Source organism: Girardinichthys multiradiatus, chromosome 3 (assembly GCF_021462225.1).
Source record: "Girardinichthys multiradiatus isolate DD_20200921_A chromosome 3, DD_fGirMul_XY1, whole genome shotgun sequence".
Taxonomy (NCBI): Eukaryota; Metazoa; Chordata; class Actinopteri; order Cyprinodontiformes; family Goodeidae; genus Girardinichthys; species Girardinichthys multiradiatus.
Window position 1 is genome coordinate 22,382,485 of NC_061796.1, and position 18,375 is coordinate 22,400,859.

General features: G+C 41.1%; 1 protein-coding gene across 3 annotated transcripts in view; it reads right to left on the minus strand.

Annotated features, from left to right (window-relative positions):
- LOC124865264 (dolichyl-diphosphooligosaccharide--protein glycosyltransferase subunit STT3B-like) overlaps positions 1–18,375 on the minus strand; it is a 42,057-nt gene that overhangs the window by 6,929 nt on the left and 16,753 nt on the right. For all 3 annotated transcript variants that reach the window (XM_047360224.1, XM_047360221.1, XM_047360223.1), the window contains exons 2-10: positions 13,323–13,431; positions 11,140–11,427; positions 10,435–10,500; positions 8,235–8,334; positions 5,911–6,009; positions 5,034–5,180; positions 1,745–1,793; positions 1,411–1,565; positions 70–281 (exon numbers count right to left, since the gene is read on the minus strand). In XM_047360224.1, the coding sequence (XP_047216180.1) occupies positions 70–281; positions 1,411–1,565; positions 1,745–1,793; positions 5,034–5,180; positions 5,911–6,009; positions 8,235–8,334; positions 10,435–10,500; positions 11,140–11,427; positions 13,323–13,431 (1,225 nt within the window). The remainder of the gene's footprint in view (positions 1–69; positions 282–1,410; positions 1,566–1,744; positions 1,794–5,033; positions 5,181–5,910; positions 6,010–8,234; positions 8,335–10,434; positions 10,501–11,139; positions 11,428–13,322; positions 13,432–18,375) is intronic.

Here is an 18,375-nt window from a genome sequence, read left to right on the forward strand (position 1 = left end):
TGTCGGCTTACATACATTTGTGTTAATTTCAGATCAACTAACTCTGTCCCAATCCCACACGCCCTTCACCTTATCGTAAAGGTTGCCTGCATTCTTCCTGTCGTCCTCGTCGCTGCTGTCCTCAGCAGGTGGGCTCTGTCTCTTCATATCATCCCCCAGATAGTGTTCGAAAACGCTGGAGAAGGCCACGGCTGCTAGCATGCACACCACCGGAGTCAGAGTGAGCATCAAGCGCACCATCACGCCGGCAAAGTACACTGCGCTGATGGCGTACAGGGCCACTGGAGAAAGGAGACGGATGAGGTTAGAGGAGAGTTAGGATGTTAGGATTCAAACCTACCAGACCTACTTCTACGCAGAGTTTCAGTTTGTTCTGACAAAACCATCTTAAATCCAAAACTGTTGACTTTCGAATGGCTTTCAAACCACAAACCACAGCATCAGCTTAAACCGTCTTCTTTTACATCACATTCCAAAGAAGCCAAGGAATCCCCAAGTTAATCAAAGCCCAGCTTGACAAAACAAAGGAGATGCATGAAGATTTTAGTACAAACAAGAATGTGTCAAGCACTACTTCCACTGTTTGAGAAGAGGTGGAGGAGTAGAAATACCTCAATGTGTACCTAGAAAACAAACTGGACTCGAAACGCAAAGAAGGGACAGCACAGAATGCTTCTGGAAAAAGCTTTCAGTGTTAGTAGCAAAATGCTGCAGAACCTCTATTAATCTTTTGTGAAGAGTGCAAATTCCTCTGACATCATGTGTAGGGTCAGCAGCATCAGAGCAAGCGAATTAAAAACATCTCAATAAGCTGATCAAAACGGCTAGATTCTTTTCTGGACCCTCTGGACGTGATCGTACAATGGATTCTTCAAAACATGAAGAAAATCCTGAGAGTCCTCTTCATCAGACTGTTCTACAGCATCCACTGCAACACTGATCTCTACAGGAGATTCTTCCTGCACACGGCCATCACCATCTACAATCACTCTGGATAATTTGGGTCACAACATTTCATTTCTCTTTGAGATTAATAAAAGGGTTTTGAATCCAACTGCATCTAAGCGTTGCTGTTTCCAACCAACACTGTTAAATGTGACCAAACAACTTTTCAAAATGTTTCCTCTTACTATAGGCGGTCATTTTATTTAGTTATTTTTAATGTAGGATAAAGCTCATCAAGAAATAAATTCTCATTTTAAAGAGAGACCTGTTTCTATAGAAGAAACCTAATTTTAGGCTCAGTTTTTTCTCGACATGAGCTTTAAAAGTTAAGTTTCATTACTCACAATGCTTAAATACTTGTAGGACGACAGTTCAATAGAGGAACCTTCCGAGGATAAAGTCTCATAACATCTGCTGCAAATAATATGCCTCCAGCTCAGAAGCAGCATTTTAACTCCAACTTACCGAAGACCCGCTCATCATTTATGTTTCTGATGCAGAACCAGAGGCCTGCGGGGAAGGTGCAGACGAGGATGTGGAGATCGAAGAAGAACGAGACCCAGGTGGTGGGCTGATGCTCAGACACAGAGGCTATGATGGGAATGTGGATCTTAGCATAACTGTGAACAACATGAACAAACATCAGCAGTAGCCTATGAAAAGCTTTCAAATAATTTATTCCCCCTACGCCTACAGTAAGACTTGACCATAAATTTGTGATCATACAGATGGGAAGGTCATTATTAGCAGCACTGAGGTCAGATGTTTTAACTGTAGTGCATCAATTGTGAGGACTCACCCGGTATCCCAGAGGGAGTAGAATCGACCACTCCATGGAGCTATGTACCCTGAGAGTGAAGAACACAATATGTCTGAGCTCACAGACAGCAACATTAACACACAGTGTAGGGAAACTCCGTCTCGCATCATTTCAATAATATAGCTTTTAGGTTCTTTTTTTAATTAGACACGACATGTTTCTATGGAGACTTCCATCTTTAGAGGTGTCATTCGGCGGTACGTGACGTGTCAAAATCAGTGTCAGCCTGTCCATATAATGACAGGCTGACACCACCCCCGGCTGCTCCATCACTGGAGGATGTCACTCCTGGTGAAGGAAAGCTAGAAAGCCCTTCGTCCCGATTCCTAGCTGTGTGGGCTCGCTTTCTAATCTCCACTGCCTCCATGATCCAGTGCTGATGTCTGTTGTTTTCCATGATTTTGGCCCTTTCCCAACCATAATGTGATCAGCCTGTTATTATATTGACCAGTTGAAGCAACCTCGGGGAACAGCAGCTGATTTGGACAGGTCATGTACCACCTAGGCCCCTTTTCCACTGGCTCGATTTGGCCCTACTTGACCCGGTTCGCTTTAGGAGGTTTTTCCATTACTATTTTTTCCGTATCGGTACCCAGTTTTTCGGTCCGTTCCTGAGCAGGTCCAAACGGGGCTGTGTCGGGACTACATGTGACGTGAACAGACTGCTGTTCACTGATTGGCTGTGGGACCAGGAGAAATGAGAAGGGTTTCACTGAGGCAGAACAGGGAAAAGTTAATAAAAAGAGCGACTACAATGGAACCCCAATGGCCAAAGCGGGTCGAACCGAAATATAATTTTCCTATTTACAGATAATAAACCATGCCTGAAAGGCTGATGGAAAAGAAAAAAAGACACCATGTCAGCTTTCTGGAATACATGCAGGTAGGGGGCGCTGTACTTAATAACATCCTAAACCAGCTCATCACACATAAATTCAGCTGTTCAGACACACAAACATTTCCACCAAAACACACAGAACAAAACCACCATGAAACAACGTGTTTGGTTCGGACATTTATTGTCCTTTAACGAACCAGCGTCTGCAGGAGGAGGGAGCAGGCAGAGAGCAGCTGCCTGTAATCAGACTGCCTGCATCGGACCCAACGGGAGGAAGTCTCCGCTGAATCCTGACACACCCCTATCACATCAGAACCCCTGAGCCTTATTTAATAGGTTCTGACTGGGCTGTGGTCCAGATAATTATCCCAGTGAATCATTTTATACATGAAAAAAACATATTAGACATTCTTGCATGTACATTAATACAAACATTAGCATTTAGTTTATTTATGTTTTTATTTTCTATTTAATTATTTTTATTTTTTATTGTTTCATGCAGATTAATATAACAATGTCCCACCGTAATGTTAATAGCAGCACAGTGCACTACACTGACACTATTTTGTACAGACACAATGAACTTTAATGGAATATAACTCTAGGTGATTGGTCTGCAATGGTCCTCCTGCATAAACTGAACTTCTAAATATTATGTCATCAGTGATCAGTTCGATGAAAAATGAGAACACAGACACTCAGCTCAGTTATAGAGCCAGCTCATACTGACTGTGTACTGATGTACTAGATTTGAGAAGTTACTGCATGGCTGGTTCTAATCATCAACGGCTATTCTACTGCATGTAGCATCTTGTTGGTCTCACATAAAAGCTCCCACCGACACTAGAGCAGGTTAGAGCTTCTTATAATGTGGAAGTTGGGCTGTTTCAGGAACGAAGAAAACTAGTTGGAGGACGTCCTATAAATATAAAACTTCATAGTTAGTAAATCAAAGACGTCTGATTGTCAGGATGTCTGACTACCAGTCCATAAATGTTCAGTGGGGGCAGGTACTGACTAAACCGTAACATGTTGTAATGAAGCAGTGCTGGAGTGGACCCTCCCTTTGTTCCGACTCCTCTACAGAACCACCACCACTGACCGAGTAGCCGAACAGAAACAGCTGCTAATTATTTGAGTTCTGTAACAACAGCAGAACAAACAGCTTTGGTACTGCGTGACTCTGGAACAATGGTTTTGATTACTTGCGGGTCCTAATTAGACGATTTATAAAGAATACATTTAGTGAAGCAAAGAGTGAATTTTAACACATCAGATTTTATATTAGATTCAGCAGCAACAGGTCTTAAAACGGGAAAAAAACAAAGCATCATATTTGGGTTTTATTTCTGTAAATGGCCGACCTCATATTTATGCTATCAGCATAAATATGTTTAGTATCGGAACAAATCAAACAGCTCCACGTGGAACAGAAAGCACCAAGAAGTGAGACAGCCTGGCAGATTATTCCACTCGTTCTGTTGTTACTGAGGTGCTAACACGGACTGAATGGTGAGCCTGTTGTTTTGCCTGGCTGAGCTCCCCGTTTTAAACCAGTTGTAAAAGCAGACCTATTATCGCTGACAGGGTAAAAGCCCCATCATGGTAATTGCTATCACAACAACCTTTGCTCACTAATTCCAGAGTTGTTCCCTTCACAGCACGGCTTTGCAGCATGAACAGGAGTGGACTTACATGCTCCGTCGGCTGTGTATTAGCTTTAGTCAGACAATTAGCTACATCATCCAAACTAAACAAAACAGCAGGCGCTTAATCTTTGACTTTCAGGATGACCTCAAAGAGCCCCTTTCAGGTGCCTTCTTGCCATCTCCATGTGTTTGTGAACAAACCGATGCTGCAAGGAGGGTAGAAGTCAGTCTGCCTCTGTTACACTGACTCGTCAAGCAAGGTCAGCATTGGCTGACTTATTATAGGGACAAGTCGGCTTAGCAGGTCAAGGAAGTGATGTGTAATGAATCTATTTAATAGTCGAGTTTCACTTTATGAAATGAGTGACAAAATATTTTGAACTTTTTCATGAGATTACGTTTTTTTGTACAAGCGTAAAATTGACTCAGAAGTCAAGATAAAGAAGGTGAAATATATATTTTAAAATGTAAGCTTTTTCTTGGTTGACCTCTGGATCGTTACAGTTTGTCCACCATTAGAAGTCCAAGGAGACCTACAGTTCAGATTATATGTGTAGTTATGATGTCAAAGCCAAACAACACATCCTGCTGTTATGCATTGTAGGCTTGTTTTTAGTTCACTCAGCTGGGTGGGATAGCGCTGCCTCAATTTGGAATATCTTTGTTGGATCATGACAGAAATTAGTTTTGAAAGAGACTAAAGAATCACATGCTGTGAATCAGGTGGGCTAAAAGTCACCAATTTTGTTTCTGTTGCTGAACAAGGCAACGGACAACCAACCTGTGTATGTTAGGTAGATGACAGAGAGGAAAACCACCCCAGCAGCCAGAGAGACGCCCAGGAAGAACAGCGTCTGGAACTCCTGCTTGGTCAGTCTGTCCTTCAGATACTGCAGGAAGGCGTAGACCTGCAGCAGAACAAACACACCTGCAGAGAAACAGAGCAAAACATTAAAAAAAACTGAATTATCAAGTGTAATGCAACATGGTACTACCACTAGAAGCTCATGGATTTGGACCTTGTTTTTCATACTCTTACTACCATGAACCTAGAGTTTGTGTTGTCTTATATCATTATGCCTATGAACTCTGGGCGAGGCTGGCTCCTCTTTGCCTCTCCTGAGAAGGTCAGGCTGGGGTTACGTTTGCAGCTGTGGGGAGAAACGGCACGGCCCATTCTCACCCATATTACTACTCCCCTCTGTCCTCCGTGAGGATGCCAGGGCTTCGCTAGCTCTGTGAGGGCAGAGCAGCTCTGATACACTGGTGGATGATTTTGTTCTCGTCTTGTACGAGAATAAAACCTCAGTGATTGATTTCTTATCGTAACAGTTCTTTGGACAATATATTGTTTCCACAACAAGTCATTTCTAAATTCCACAATATAAAAAGGTAGATATTCTTTTAGTAAAAAGCAAATGACGGAAAGGACAGAGGAGATGATTACATCAAATTAATCTAGTAATTTGGTAAAGCTATTTTAGAAAATATCTGTTCTTCATTGGCTGACACACAAACTGTGATGTAATCTTAACTGAAAGTTCTAAAAATGTCCAAAGAAATTAAGAAGTTGTGTTTAGATTAAGATTAAAAGAACAGACGATATCAGCAGCTTTAAATACAACTTTCTCTGTCACTCGCTATGACTGTTCACTTACCTGCTGCTGCCATATGTTCACTTGTTCTGATTGGCTGAAAGCCCACGAAGGGGATCTGCATCGACAAGATCAGACCTAAGATGTAGAAGGTGCTGTACGCTGCAGAAAGAAAGACAGGATCAAGGTTAAAGCACCAGTACAGATACAACCACAGTAAACAAAAGTGAACTATATATTGGTCATTATCAGGTATTAAAATTAGATCAATCTTTCATAGGATTTAATACATAAACTGTAGCCAGGTGCTGCTGATCAAATGAACATGGCTTACTGATCATCATCACACTGGAGATGGTCTTACTTGACTACCTCTATAAAAGTAGGTGTTTTGGCATATTTCTGCCCTGGAGCATACAGGTGTTTACATAGTGACAATAATGAGTTAAAATAAACCACTTCATTCATTTCACCCCAAGGTCAGACGGTAAAATGTTGAAGGAAATGACAAAAAACCCACATGAGTCCTGGAACAATTTCTTGGGCAGACGGAACAAAGTAAGAGAAGTTTGACTATAATGCCCAGTGCAATGTTTCTGCAACACCAACCACCATATCAGCAGCCTTTTCAAGCCGTCAAGCACAGGGGTGAAGGTTTGGGCTTTTTTTGCAACCATGGAACCTTGCATGGACCTAGAATATAATCTGTCTTGTAGCTGAAGCTTCATCAACAGACCTCAGTCTGACTTAACAGCTGTAGGTCAGGAGGTTACCCCCAATTCACACAGAATCCGTCTAGTCAAGGCGGTAATTCCCACTGGCTCTGTGGCGCCAGTCCCCCATCGTCCCCCTGGGGCCCAACTTATGATGAAGAGGGACTGTACAAACACCATCAACCTTCACAACAAAATTACAAAGCTGCTGAAAACCATTTTAAACATGCTCATCTAGGACAGAAAACTGGAACTGAACTTGAAGAAAAGATCTCTGAATAAATCTCTCTGGTTAAAATACTCAGAATGAAACAAAGTTGGATCCTTCAGCTGAACTCAGACTGACCACTACACAAAACTCTACAATAGTTAGACCAGAAACCTTTTCAAAAGCACAATGGAGTACTTTCTGTACAGTAAGTATAAGCAGTGGATCTGCAAAGACTGCTGTAAACTGAACTGTTGATAGGACACCAAGGACAATAGTGCCTTTAGGCTGCAGTATGACTGCACTGTGCACATGTTAGGCAGCATATTTGCCAATGAGGATTTATAAGATCGGCAAGTTCTGGGAGTTTCATTACTTGGAAAATGTCCCTGAAAAATGACCACTTCCACATTTACCTAAGGCCATAAATGTTAAGGTGTGTGGTACTTTAAAACCTGGGTGCAATAACAGTTTAAAGGACAAAACAAAACCTCATGGCAAATCTAGTCTGCACTGACTTGACTGACAGCAGTGTGGAAACTTTTGAATCAGTGAATCAGTATGATGTTTTCATTCTGTTGAATTATGACATTTGTTTCTGGTCTGGGATTACTTGATGCAGAAACCAAACCTGTGACACACACACACACACTACATGACTTCTTAAAAAGAATGAGCCTATCTCACTAAATGTACCACTAGACTTAGGTAGAAAAGACTTCCGGTTACTGACATCAACAGAGGAACTGTTGGTTTTTGTCCTTTCTAACAATATAAATGATTTGGACATACAGACCTTACCTGTTGGTGATGTAGCACATTAAAATACAACCAATTTATTTTTAGTAGGTTCATATATTTTGGTACGAGTACGTTTCATGTAAAAAAATATATATATATTTTTAGAGGTTGACAGAAGGAAGTACGAACCATATTAGATAAAAACAAAGACATGTTCTGCATAAGTTTAGACTATCAGGATATACAGAGTTTGTTAATCGAGTGACATTTAATGAAGTAAATTAGCCAAGGCTTTAATAAAATATTTATTTTCAGTAATCTTCAGTCTACGACCTATATAATAGAATAAAAATGAAACGCTTCATAAGTGAAGGAAGGAAGGAAGGAAGGAAGAAAGGAAGGAAGGAAGAAAGAAAGAAAGAAGGGGAATAAAATGGTACAGTATAAAGTCAGGGGAAAAAAACATTTTTACAATTTCTTATTTTCTTCTTCTATATTTATCCAGACCTGGAGAATATTTCTATCAAATTTAACACTTTTCCAGACTGTAAAAACCCTGGAAAATTATCCATCTTTGGGTTCGCCCAACAGTAGAGGAAGCAATCCACTGAATATACCATTACTCACCCTTTAATATTTGTATGATACTTGAATTTCTGTGCATGCAGCGCTTGCCCCCCAAATGATCATTTTATGTGTAAACACAAAGGATTCATTCCTCTTACCGATGTAGACTCTTTTACTGAAACGCTGCATCAGCAACAGGACGAACACATGAAGAGGAATAAGGTTGATGATGAACACGTATCCGCCCCATGCTGACACCTGCCACACACACAACAAATTCATGTCTTTGGAGCACAGTCTGAGATACTCATGATAAACAGCAGTTTTCCAAACAGCATTTAGACATTAGAAGAACTGGAGAAAGAAAACCAGGACCTAGAAGTTAAAACTGGATACAGCGCTGTAAAAAAAGTATTTCCCCTTTAAATGTTTCAGTTCATATGCATTTTAATATCAGAAAGAAGACCTACATACAAATAAAAACAGTTACTGAATGATTTTTTTTTATTAGAGGGAAAAAAGTAACAACCCCTCTTGTTAAATAATTAATTGGCTGTGATTAACCATTTTGTGGTTAATTATTTGAAAATCCAGAAATCACTTAAAGGAACCTGGCAACAAAGGATATTAAGACTTTTTAAAGATATGTTTTTCACCACTAGAGGCCTTTATTTTTCATTTTTCAACAGTAGGCAGACAGGAAAGAGGGGCAGAGAGAGGGGAAGACATTCGGCAAAGGTCGTCGGGTCCGGGACTCGAACCCGGGACGGTCACATCGAGGACAATAGTGTCTATATACGGTTGCACGCTTAACTCCTACATCACCAGCGCCATGCCCAAAGCATATCAAGAGTTCTCAAAAAGCAACACAACATTGCCCAATCTGAAGAAATTTAAGGTTAGAAAACGTGGATCAGTTTGGAATAGATTACAAAGTTATTTCTAAGGCTTTGGGACTCCAGTAAGACACAGTGAGAGCCATTATTCAGAAATGGAACAGCGGTGAGCCTTCTCAAGAGTGGTCAGCCTACTGAATTACTCAATAGAGCAACAACAACTCATCCAGGAGGTCACAGAAGATCCCAGATCTTCTTCTCTAGGCCTCACTTACCAGTGTTCATGATTCAACAATAAGGGACAGAAACACATCCACACATGGTTAGTCAAATCATTATGACTCTTACATTCAAATTGCTGTTTGTACCCCTATCCTCAAAAGGACGCATGAACATAAAACAAGACTTCTGGAACAGTGATTATGAACTTCTGATGTGTTTTTCAAAGAACACAACAGAATCAAGCAGAACCTGTATTTGCTGTTCCACCTGATCCTAATGGCATTGCACCTGAAAATAACAGCTCAGTTTCACTAATAATAATAATAATAAGCATCTGATTGATGCTTCGATTTTATGCAGAATCACAAGCAGTTTTCTTTAAAGCTCCTTCAGGATTCTTTCTCATGTGAAGCCAAACTAAACATCCAGATCAGTGGTACAGAACTCGTATGTTTGTCATCTTCTACTGTAGCATCTTCATACTTATCCTGGGCTGAAATAAACTGAATTTCAGTGAGCTTTTTATCTAACATCCCATGTTCTAAGCATTTTAGTTTTTAACTATTCTTTTGTCATTCCTAGAGATAAAAACTTCTTCTCTCGTGTGGCAAACAAGCAACTTTACGCTGCGGCACGCTCCCTCTAGTCGTATACGTAACAATAATACTTTATGCTTACAAGTCTACATATTTTCCAACAGTGCACAGAAATGCATCTTTTAGGGTTATATTTAAAGCACAATACATGTTCCGTTTCTGGGAACTGTAAAAATCACTAAAACTGACACCAGGGCAAGGAGTGCAATAATTAGAGAAGCAACCAAGAGGATCATGGTAACTTTAGAGGAGCTGCATAGATCCAAAGCTCAGGTAGAAAAATCCGATCAGTCCACAGGAAAACTGTCTCTTCTTCTCTTATTACCTTCTCATATCTTGCCTTTATGGAACAGCAGCAATTGCTGTCCAATATGGAGTTTGCTTCAATATAAGCAGGGCACAAGAAGAAGGTGCTCTAGAGAGCTGAGAGCACCAATTATTTTTAACCTACATGTAAAACGCACATCAGCCTGAATGCACCATCTCTACTGTGAAACATGGTGGTGGCAGCATCATGCCTTGGGGACACTTATCCTAATTAAGGACAGGGATGCTGTTCAGAGTGGACCAAACACTGTAGATGTTTTCTTCCATTTAAAGATAGATATATGTGAAACGCCAAATCGGAACACCATGCATACAACAGCAAAAAAAATAAATAAATGATCGCCAATTTAAACAAACGTTTGTGGGTCAGCCCTTACCATGTAGAAGTAGGACAGGCAGCAGCCGACGGCCCAGAAGACAGATCCAGTTTTGACCGATTTTACCTGCAGTTTACAAATGAGAGCATTAACAACACACACACACAGACACACACAGACACACCTACATTAAAAGCTTCCATTAGGCTCAGCTACTCTGTGCTTTAGGACAGCACGTCCATCACGTTGGCTCTGGTTGAATTATTCATCATGTTTCTCCTTTTTTTAATGACCAATACAAAGCAAGGCGTCATGTCCTGCACACGTCTACCCCTGCAGCTGCTAATGAGGTCATAACAAGGCTAACAAGGCCTGACTAAAGGACTCAGAATGGAGAGGCTGCAGCTGACTGGAATGATGGAGGCGGTGAGACTAAGTGAGAAAACAGAGTAAATGAGGAAGGTGAAAAGACTTGGAAGGTAAACCTCATAGCAGCCTAATATATAATTAGTTATTAATAGATTAGAAATGTGCTAACTCCAGCTTCCTGTCAACATGTCAGGAGGAAATGTAATTTAAGTTGTTAGAAAATATTTCTAATTGAACTTTCAGATCAGAAGAGAAATTTGACATTTGTTGTTCAATATTAATAAATACCTTCCTGACTTTCTCAGTCAGAGCAGTCCTGACAGAAAAATCATTAACAATACACAGACCAAAGAGTGGAACAGGACTACAGGAGAACCAAACAGTGTCTCAGCGTACCCAGAGGTAGTACGTGAACTGTAGGGCAAAGATGGCGATGCCTTCGTTGTCGAAGGAGCCGGCCACTGAGCGGGAAATGTAGCCTGGAACGATGGCGATGAAGCAGGCAGCCAGTAGCGCCGCCCCCTGGTTCCACAGCTCTCTCGTCAGGAGAAAGGTGGAGATGGAGGTCAGACCACTGAACACAGGGGCCAAGAAAACACAAACGTCCCGGATGTGAACGGTAATGTGCAGCAGGTTCAGCACATAGTGGATGAGGCCAGCCGTCACCATGAGGCCCGGGTACACCTGGAGGAGAAGATTCTGTTCAGTGATGGGCAAATAAGCTAATCTTCACAGACTGAACACAATGTTAAAAGTCATCAGGTTCAACTTGGCAAGACCGTAGTTCATCATTAAAACACAAACATTCTCTCAGTGATTCCAGTTATAGCGATGCAGAGAGAAAGCAGCTAGTGACCAGACAAGTTCAGCTGGATTGGCCCTGACTGGTGAAGGGCTGGTCCAAAACAAGAAAATACAACCATTCTCCGTTCAGTGAACACACCATACCTAAGCCCCGTTAGGTAGCGGTGACCCTACCAGGCTTTGTGTGAGACTTGTTACTGAGGGAAAAAGACTCGAGGTTTGAAATGTTCTGTGAGACGTTTAATGTGAAGTTAGAAATAGCAAAAATGGAGCCATTTCAAAGGAAACTGTCTATTCTACAAAAGCATGTCAGCTGTTCATTCAGGCTGTAACTTTGAAACCGGCAGTGAGACATCGGATAAAAGGAAGACTGAGCACAGCTAAGTTGACCTGTTTTATCATCCAGATACTGAATTTGGAAATGTTGGATTTTTGGAAACCTCCGAGTGAGAGAATGTAAACCCTACACCTAAGGAAAACACACCGAGACGGCAGAAATAACACCCTCATATACAATCCTAAAGATATCCTAAAATGTCAGCAATGTAACCCTGTTGTCCTTGTAAAATAAAATAAAATCCGGTTTCAAAGGGTCGTAGGGATAGAGGCCATTAGCCCTGAACTCTAGTGTCCCGGGTTGGATTCTCCATCTTAGGACTTTGTCTCCATGTGTTCCCCTCTTCTCTTTCTGGCCATTTCCTGTCTGGTTACTCTTAATTAAAAAAATTAATAAATAATGAGTGTTTATCACTCTGCTGTCTTACTCACCAACTCCTATACCAGGAATCCATTTTTTTTTTTACCTAAATTAATTATTTTTACTTTATTATTTTTAAATAAATGTAATTATATCTTAAAGAAATGGGAAAATAGAATAAAACTAATTTAGGGGGGAAACTATCTATGCACCCTGCAAAACCAAACTGATGAATATGTTTCTATCTTTCAGATAAACCCTGTTAATCCTTTTCCTAATTTCTTATTCTGGAATCTATTCAGAATAAGAAATAAAATCTGAAAACTCAAATGTTATTCCATACTCTATTTTCTTTTTTTTCTTACTTATTCACATCTCAGAAATGATGAAAGCAAATTCCATACTTTTTTGGACTTTTCAAGACCATGTAAAGGCATGGTAAAGTCAATTGTGTATATATGTTCATTTAACAAGATATTCTTTATTACTGAGAGCAAAGTGTACCAGAGTCAAATTCCTTGGCAATAAAGCTGATTCTGAGACCCCTCTCTATTAAATATGCCTTCGTTCCTAATGCAAGCAATAAAGAGCTGGGGGGAAAAAAATCCAATGCTGTTGAGTTGAGTTCTTCAAGAGAACACAATGAGCTAAAATCCATATGAGCAGCTCTAAGGTTTAAAAAGAAAATGTAGAATGGAAGTCTGCCATAAAGTTCTGACTGATGCATGTTTGTCCACTCCTTGCCCACTTTGATGCTAACACTGTGGAATATCCATTAATCTAATATTAAAAGTACCATTAGATATAGATCGTTTTACCATGTCTTCTTGCTCTCCTCCTGCCTTTGATGAAACAAATGTAGAAGTGAAGTTATCTGTCAGCTAACTGCAGTAAACTGACACAGATTTAACTGCTGCTAATATCCAGCTTACAGAGCTCTGCTTATATCCATGTAGCTGCTTAGCTCAACCCAATTAGCATATTATGATAGCATGGAGAAATATTTGGACATCTGAGAAAAGAGAATAAAAATGGAGCAGCCCTGCAACGTATTTAGGACACTAGAAGTAACACCTACCGTGCCCCCGACTATCCTACCCAGAGGGTACCAGGCTCTTTCATCAAACCAGTTGAGGAACTCATAGAAGCCATTGGTGGTCAGATGGTGAGTTGACCTGTAATTGAACCTGCAAAACAAGGCAACAAAAACAAAGAAGGGCATTCAGATTTTTATTAGAAGGAAAGAAAATGCATCCAGGTACATGCTTTTGATTGTTAGGTTTATGGACCAAAGATGGTGAGCGCTTTTAGTTTTAAAATATATTTTTTATACAGAATTTACTGATCCAAGCCAATCGGGGCAAAACTGTCTGAATTCAGTCTCTGGCTGACGGATCAGTGCATCTCTAGGAAGTTTCAATTTAAGCCATCCGACAGATATATATACATACATACACACACCGGTATACCATAAAACATAATTTTACATGTAAGGCACACATAGTGCAATACATAACGCAACATGAATCTCTTCAATTTTATTAGGTTTATTTTATGCATTCCACTTTTCCCAATAAGTTTATTTCTTTGACTTTAAAACAAGCTAATTTTTTTCCTAAGGCAGCTTCATCATTTAAACCCAAGCAGCCATCACAGTCAAAGGCTGAGTTTGAACAAAAAAGAAAATAAGGACAACGGAGGTTAGGTGATGTCAAACAGAAGGTGCAAATAAAACCGCCCCTATGGGAACCTAAGACAAGCAACAACATGAACAGTGTGCATAATAACATTTTCCAAGTAGGAATTTCCCTTGATAAGTCACACCATGAGAACAGAGGCCAATTGTTCTGTGGTTCAACCAAACTAACCTCATGTAAACTGCTGGTAAAAACCATCTGCATCTTTCTGTTTCTCAACACTTGTAGTGAATGACTGTGACTTCAGGGTCCAGACCTAACTGACATTAACCAGGTATTTCGGTTTTGTAATTTTCAGCCTGATTATTACAACACAAGCTTCATGGCAACAGAGTGTCGAACACAGGTGTCAAACTCCAGTCCTCGAGGGCCAGTAACTTGCAACTTTTAGATGGTCCTCTGCTTCAACACAGCTGAATCAAATAATTAGGTCATCAGCAGGACTCTGGAGAACTAGACTGCATGCTGAGGAGGAATTGCAGCCATTTAATTCAGGTGAGTTGGACCAAGGACACATTTAAAAGTTGCAGGACACTGGCCCTCGAGGACTGGAGTTTGACACCCCTGGTGTAGATGTTCCACAGACATTGACAGAGCAGCATCAACAGTTTACCTTCTGCACACATCTTGCTTACAGGTGCTGAGAACTGGCCAGGTACAGACTGGCCTAGACTTAGATGGGTCAAGTAGATTGATTCATGAGATTGTATGAATCCATCCAGCTTTCAAATATAGGCTCTCCTGATGCACAGTGAGTCTGCTTGTCCCTCAGGGTTTCCCACCAAAACTAAAGTACTCGACACAAACTGTTCCTCCAGAAAAACAGGAGGGATAGAAGCATCCAGCAAGCTATCCCCTGATTATGGAGCAGTTGGTTACGACTGTTCCTCAACCTTAGTCACTGAATGACAAACACGCACAAACACACACCATAAAACAGTCTAATTCATATATCTGGTCCTGAGAGTCCAGTGGGCCTTTCATTTACTTCCTACAGTTGTCCTACAAAGTGTGAGAAACAGCAGGTTCCTGAAGCTTTCAACCAGGGTGTCTACAAATTAAGGAAGGGGTGGGCGATAGGGACTGAAAATTTTATCACGTTAAGTGGAGGTGCTTTTGTGATCATAATAAAACTGATGATAAAAAACTGTTTCTAGTGTCTTTTCAGGGTTTCTCAGGTAACTGTGTGGATGTGACTGCACAGCAATCATAGTACCACAAACACTGTTCTTAAAACAGGCTTCTTCAGGACACTTACATATAGGAGTGTGATTTTAATCACTAAACACCACAGAAACTGTGTTTAATCATATTTTTTTATTTATTGATGCTCTTATGGAACAAACAGAAAATAGTTATAAAGTAAGCATCCCAACAACACAGCAGGTTTTTGGAGTTTACCAACATTATTAATTGGAATTTATTGTTTTCACGAATAAGTTAATGAGCAGTGCGAACACAAGCATGATTGACACCACTAAGACACACCTCCTGGCTCTGATTGGTTGTTTCTGACTGGGAGGGGTGTATTAATGCAAATGGCAGAAGACCACTGAGAGGAGTCAGAGGTGCTTCATTTTTTCAGATAGTCTGTCTTATTTTTTACTGTCAGGACATAGTTACATTTTTAAGAAATATGTAAAAAAATATATTTTTTCAACCAAAGTGTGTGTGTGATCCCCACACACACACAAGGTTAAAACAATTCAAATTTATAAATGTAACAGCACCAAACCACATTGACCCTTCCAGGACACCAAGATGGATGGAAGGTGTTGCCTATTTTATGATCAAATGGCTGTGTGCACCTTGGCACCAAAATTAAGCATACTCCTTCAATATTTAATCTCCTAAGACACAAAAAGTAGGGTTTCTCTTGCCAGAGACAGGGGGACGGGGAGACAGCTGACATGATTTTAGAAAGCTTTACTGATAGCTGTTGCACAGGGTCATAGGGTGAAAGGATGCGGGAACAGACTCAACGCATGTGCTATAGCAGGCATAAAAACACTGAGGGAGGCCAGATGTTAAAGGGCCGATTGCTCATAAAAAATGAGCCTATCGGGTTTCCACCCTTTTGAGATGCTAAACCCTTCGGAGCGGCCCGATACGCTGAAATGCGCTGGTGAGAACCTGACTTAAGAACTAAATCCAACGTAATTTGTTTCATGCTTTCCTTAAAGCTTTAAAAATTAATATAAAGTTGGCAAGAACAGTTGAAGACATGTAAAACCCACTAAAGGACAACTACAACTAAAACACAGCAAACACGGGCATTTGCATTAGTATTTGAGGCATTGGCTTGTCTTGTCTATATGAAAACTATAGGACATCCCCACACTGAGGGGGATTAGACCAAAGCTAAAATTTATGGCATTATTAGAAAGAGCATTCAAACACTGTAGGATCATGTTCACAAGGAGGGTGTGTGAAGTACAATGTACAGTATCTCACAAAAGTGAGTACACCCCTTACATGTGTACTCACATGTTGTACACTAAAGACGACACTTTGATACAATGGAAAGTAGTCTGTGTACAGCTTGTATAACAGAGTAAATTTGCTGTCCCCTCAAAATATCTCAACACAGGCATTAATGTCTAAACCACTGGCTCCAAAAGTGAGTACACCCTTAAGAGAAAATGTCCAAATTGTGCCCAATTAGCAATTTTTCCTCCCCAGTGTCATGGGACTCATTAGTGTTACAAGGTCTCGGGTGTGAATGGGGAGCAGGTGTGTTACATGTGGTGTTATCGCTCTCACTCTCTCTCATATTAGTCACTGGAAGTTTAACATAGCACCTCATGGCAAAGAACTCTCTAAGGATCTGAAAAAAAGAATCGTTGCTGTACATAGAGATAGTCTGAGCTATAAGAAGACTGCCAGCATCCTGAAATTGAACTGCTGCACAGTGGCCCAAAACATACAGTGGTTTAACAGGACAGGTTCCACTCAAAACAGGCCTCGCCATGGTTGACCAAAGAAGAGCACCTTCTCAGCGTCATATCCAGAGGTTGCCTTGAAAGTAGACGCACGAGTGCTGCCAGCGTTGCTGCAGAGGTTGAAACGGTAGGCGGTCGACCTGTCAGTGCTCAGACCATTCGCCGCACACTGCATCAAATTGGTCTGCATGGCTGTCAGCATGCAGACCTGCTTCTGGAATGATGCCTCTTCTAAAGATGCAAACAGTTTGCTGAAGACAAGCAGACTAAGGACATGGATTACTGGAACAATGTCCTGTGGTCTGATGAGACAAAGAAAAACTTATTTGATTCTGATGGCGTCAAGCCTGTGCGGTGGCAATCAGGTGAGAAGCAAAAAGATAAGTATGTCCAGCCTACAGTCAAGCATGGTGGTGGGAGTTTCATGGTTGGGGCTGCATGAGTGCTGCTGGCTGTGGGGAGCTACAGTTCATTGGGGAATCATTAATGCCAACATGTACTGTGACATACTAAGGCAGGACATGATCCCCTCTCTTCGAAAAATGGGCCACAGGGCAGTGATACATGATAACGACCCTAAAAACCCCTCCAAGATGACCACTGCTATGCTAAAGAAACTGAGGGTAAAGGTGCTAGACTGACCAAGCATGTCTCCAGACCTAAACCCTATTGAGCATCTGTGGGGATCCTCAAATAGAAGGTGGAGGTGCACAAGGTCTCCAACATCCACCAGCTCTGTGATGTCATCGTGGAGGAGCTGAAGAGGATTCCAGTGGCAACCTGTGAACCTCTAGTGAACTCCATGCCCAAGAAAGTTGAGGCACTGCTGGAAAACAATGGTGGCCACACAAAGTCTTGGGTGCTTTGAGCGCAATTTGGACATTTTCACTTAGGGGTGTACTCACTTTTGTGAGATACTGTATCGCCCCTTTTCGACTGGCCCGTTTTAGCCGGCTCGGCTCGGCTCCTTTTGGCCCGGTACTTGTTGTTTTTCCAGTGACGGCTGGAGCTATGGCTGCTGAAACCCTGCCTCCAGCCGTCAGTGTAGCTCGCTGTGCTGCTATAAATAGAAAATAAAAACATAAACTAAATACTAATGTTTGTATTGTTGTATATTCAAAAATGTCTAATATGTATTTTTTCATGTATAAAATGATCCACTGGGATAAATATTTGGACCACAGCCCAATCAGAACTTATAAAATAAGGCTCAAGGGTTCTGTGGCAGGAGACCCAGAGAGCAGAGACGCTGCTGTCTGGACTGGTGAAGCTCCAAAGTTTGCCTGAAGATGTTAACATTTTGGACTTTTCTCAGCAATGGCAATATTGAGGACAAGGACGTTAAAGCGCTAAAACCACGGACTTCAGACCACAGTGAAGTTAGATAGTGGTTGTATATTGGATGTTCATGCTCCACGGATTCAGCGGAGACTTCTACCTTTTGGTCCGATGCAGGCAGTCTGATTACAGGCAGCAGCTCTCTGCCTGCTCC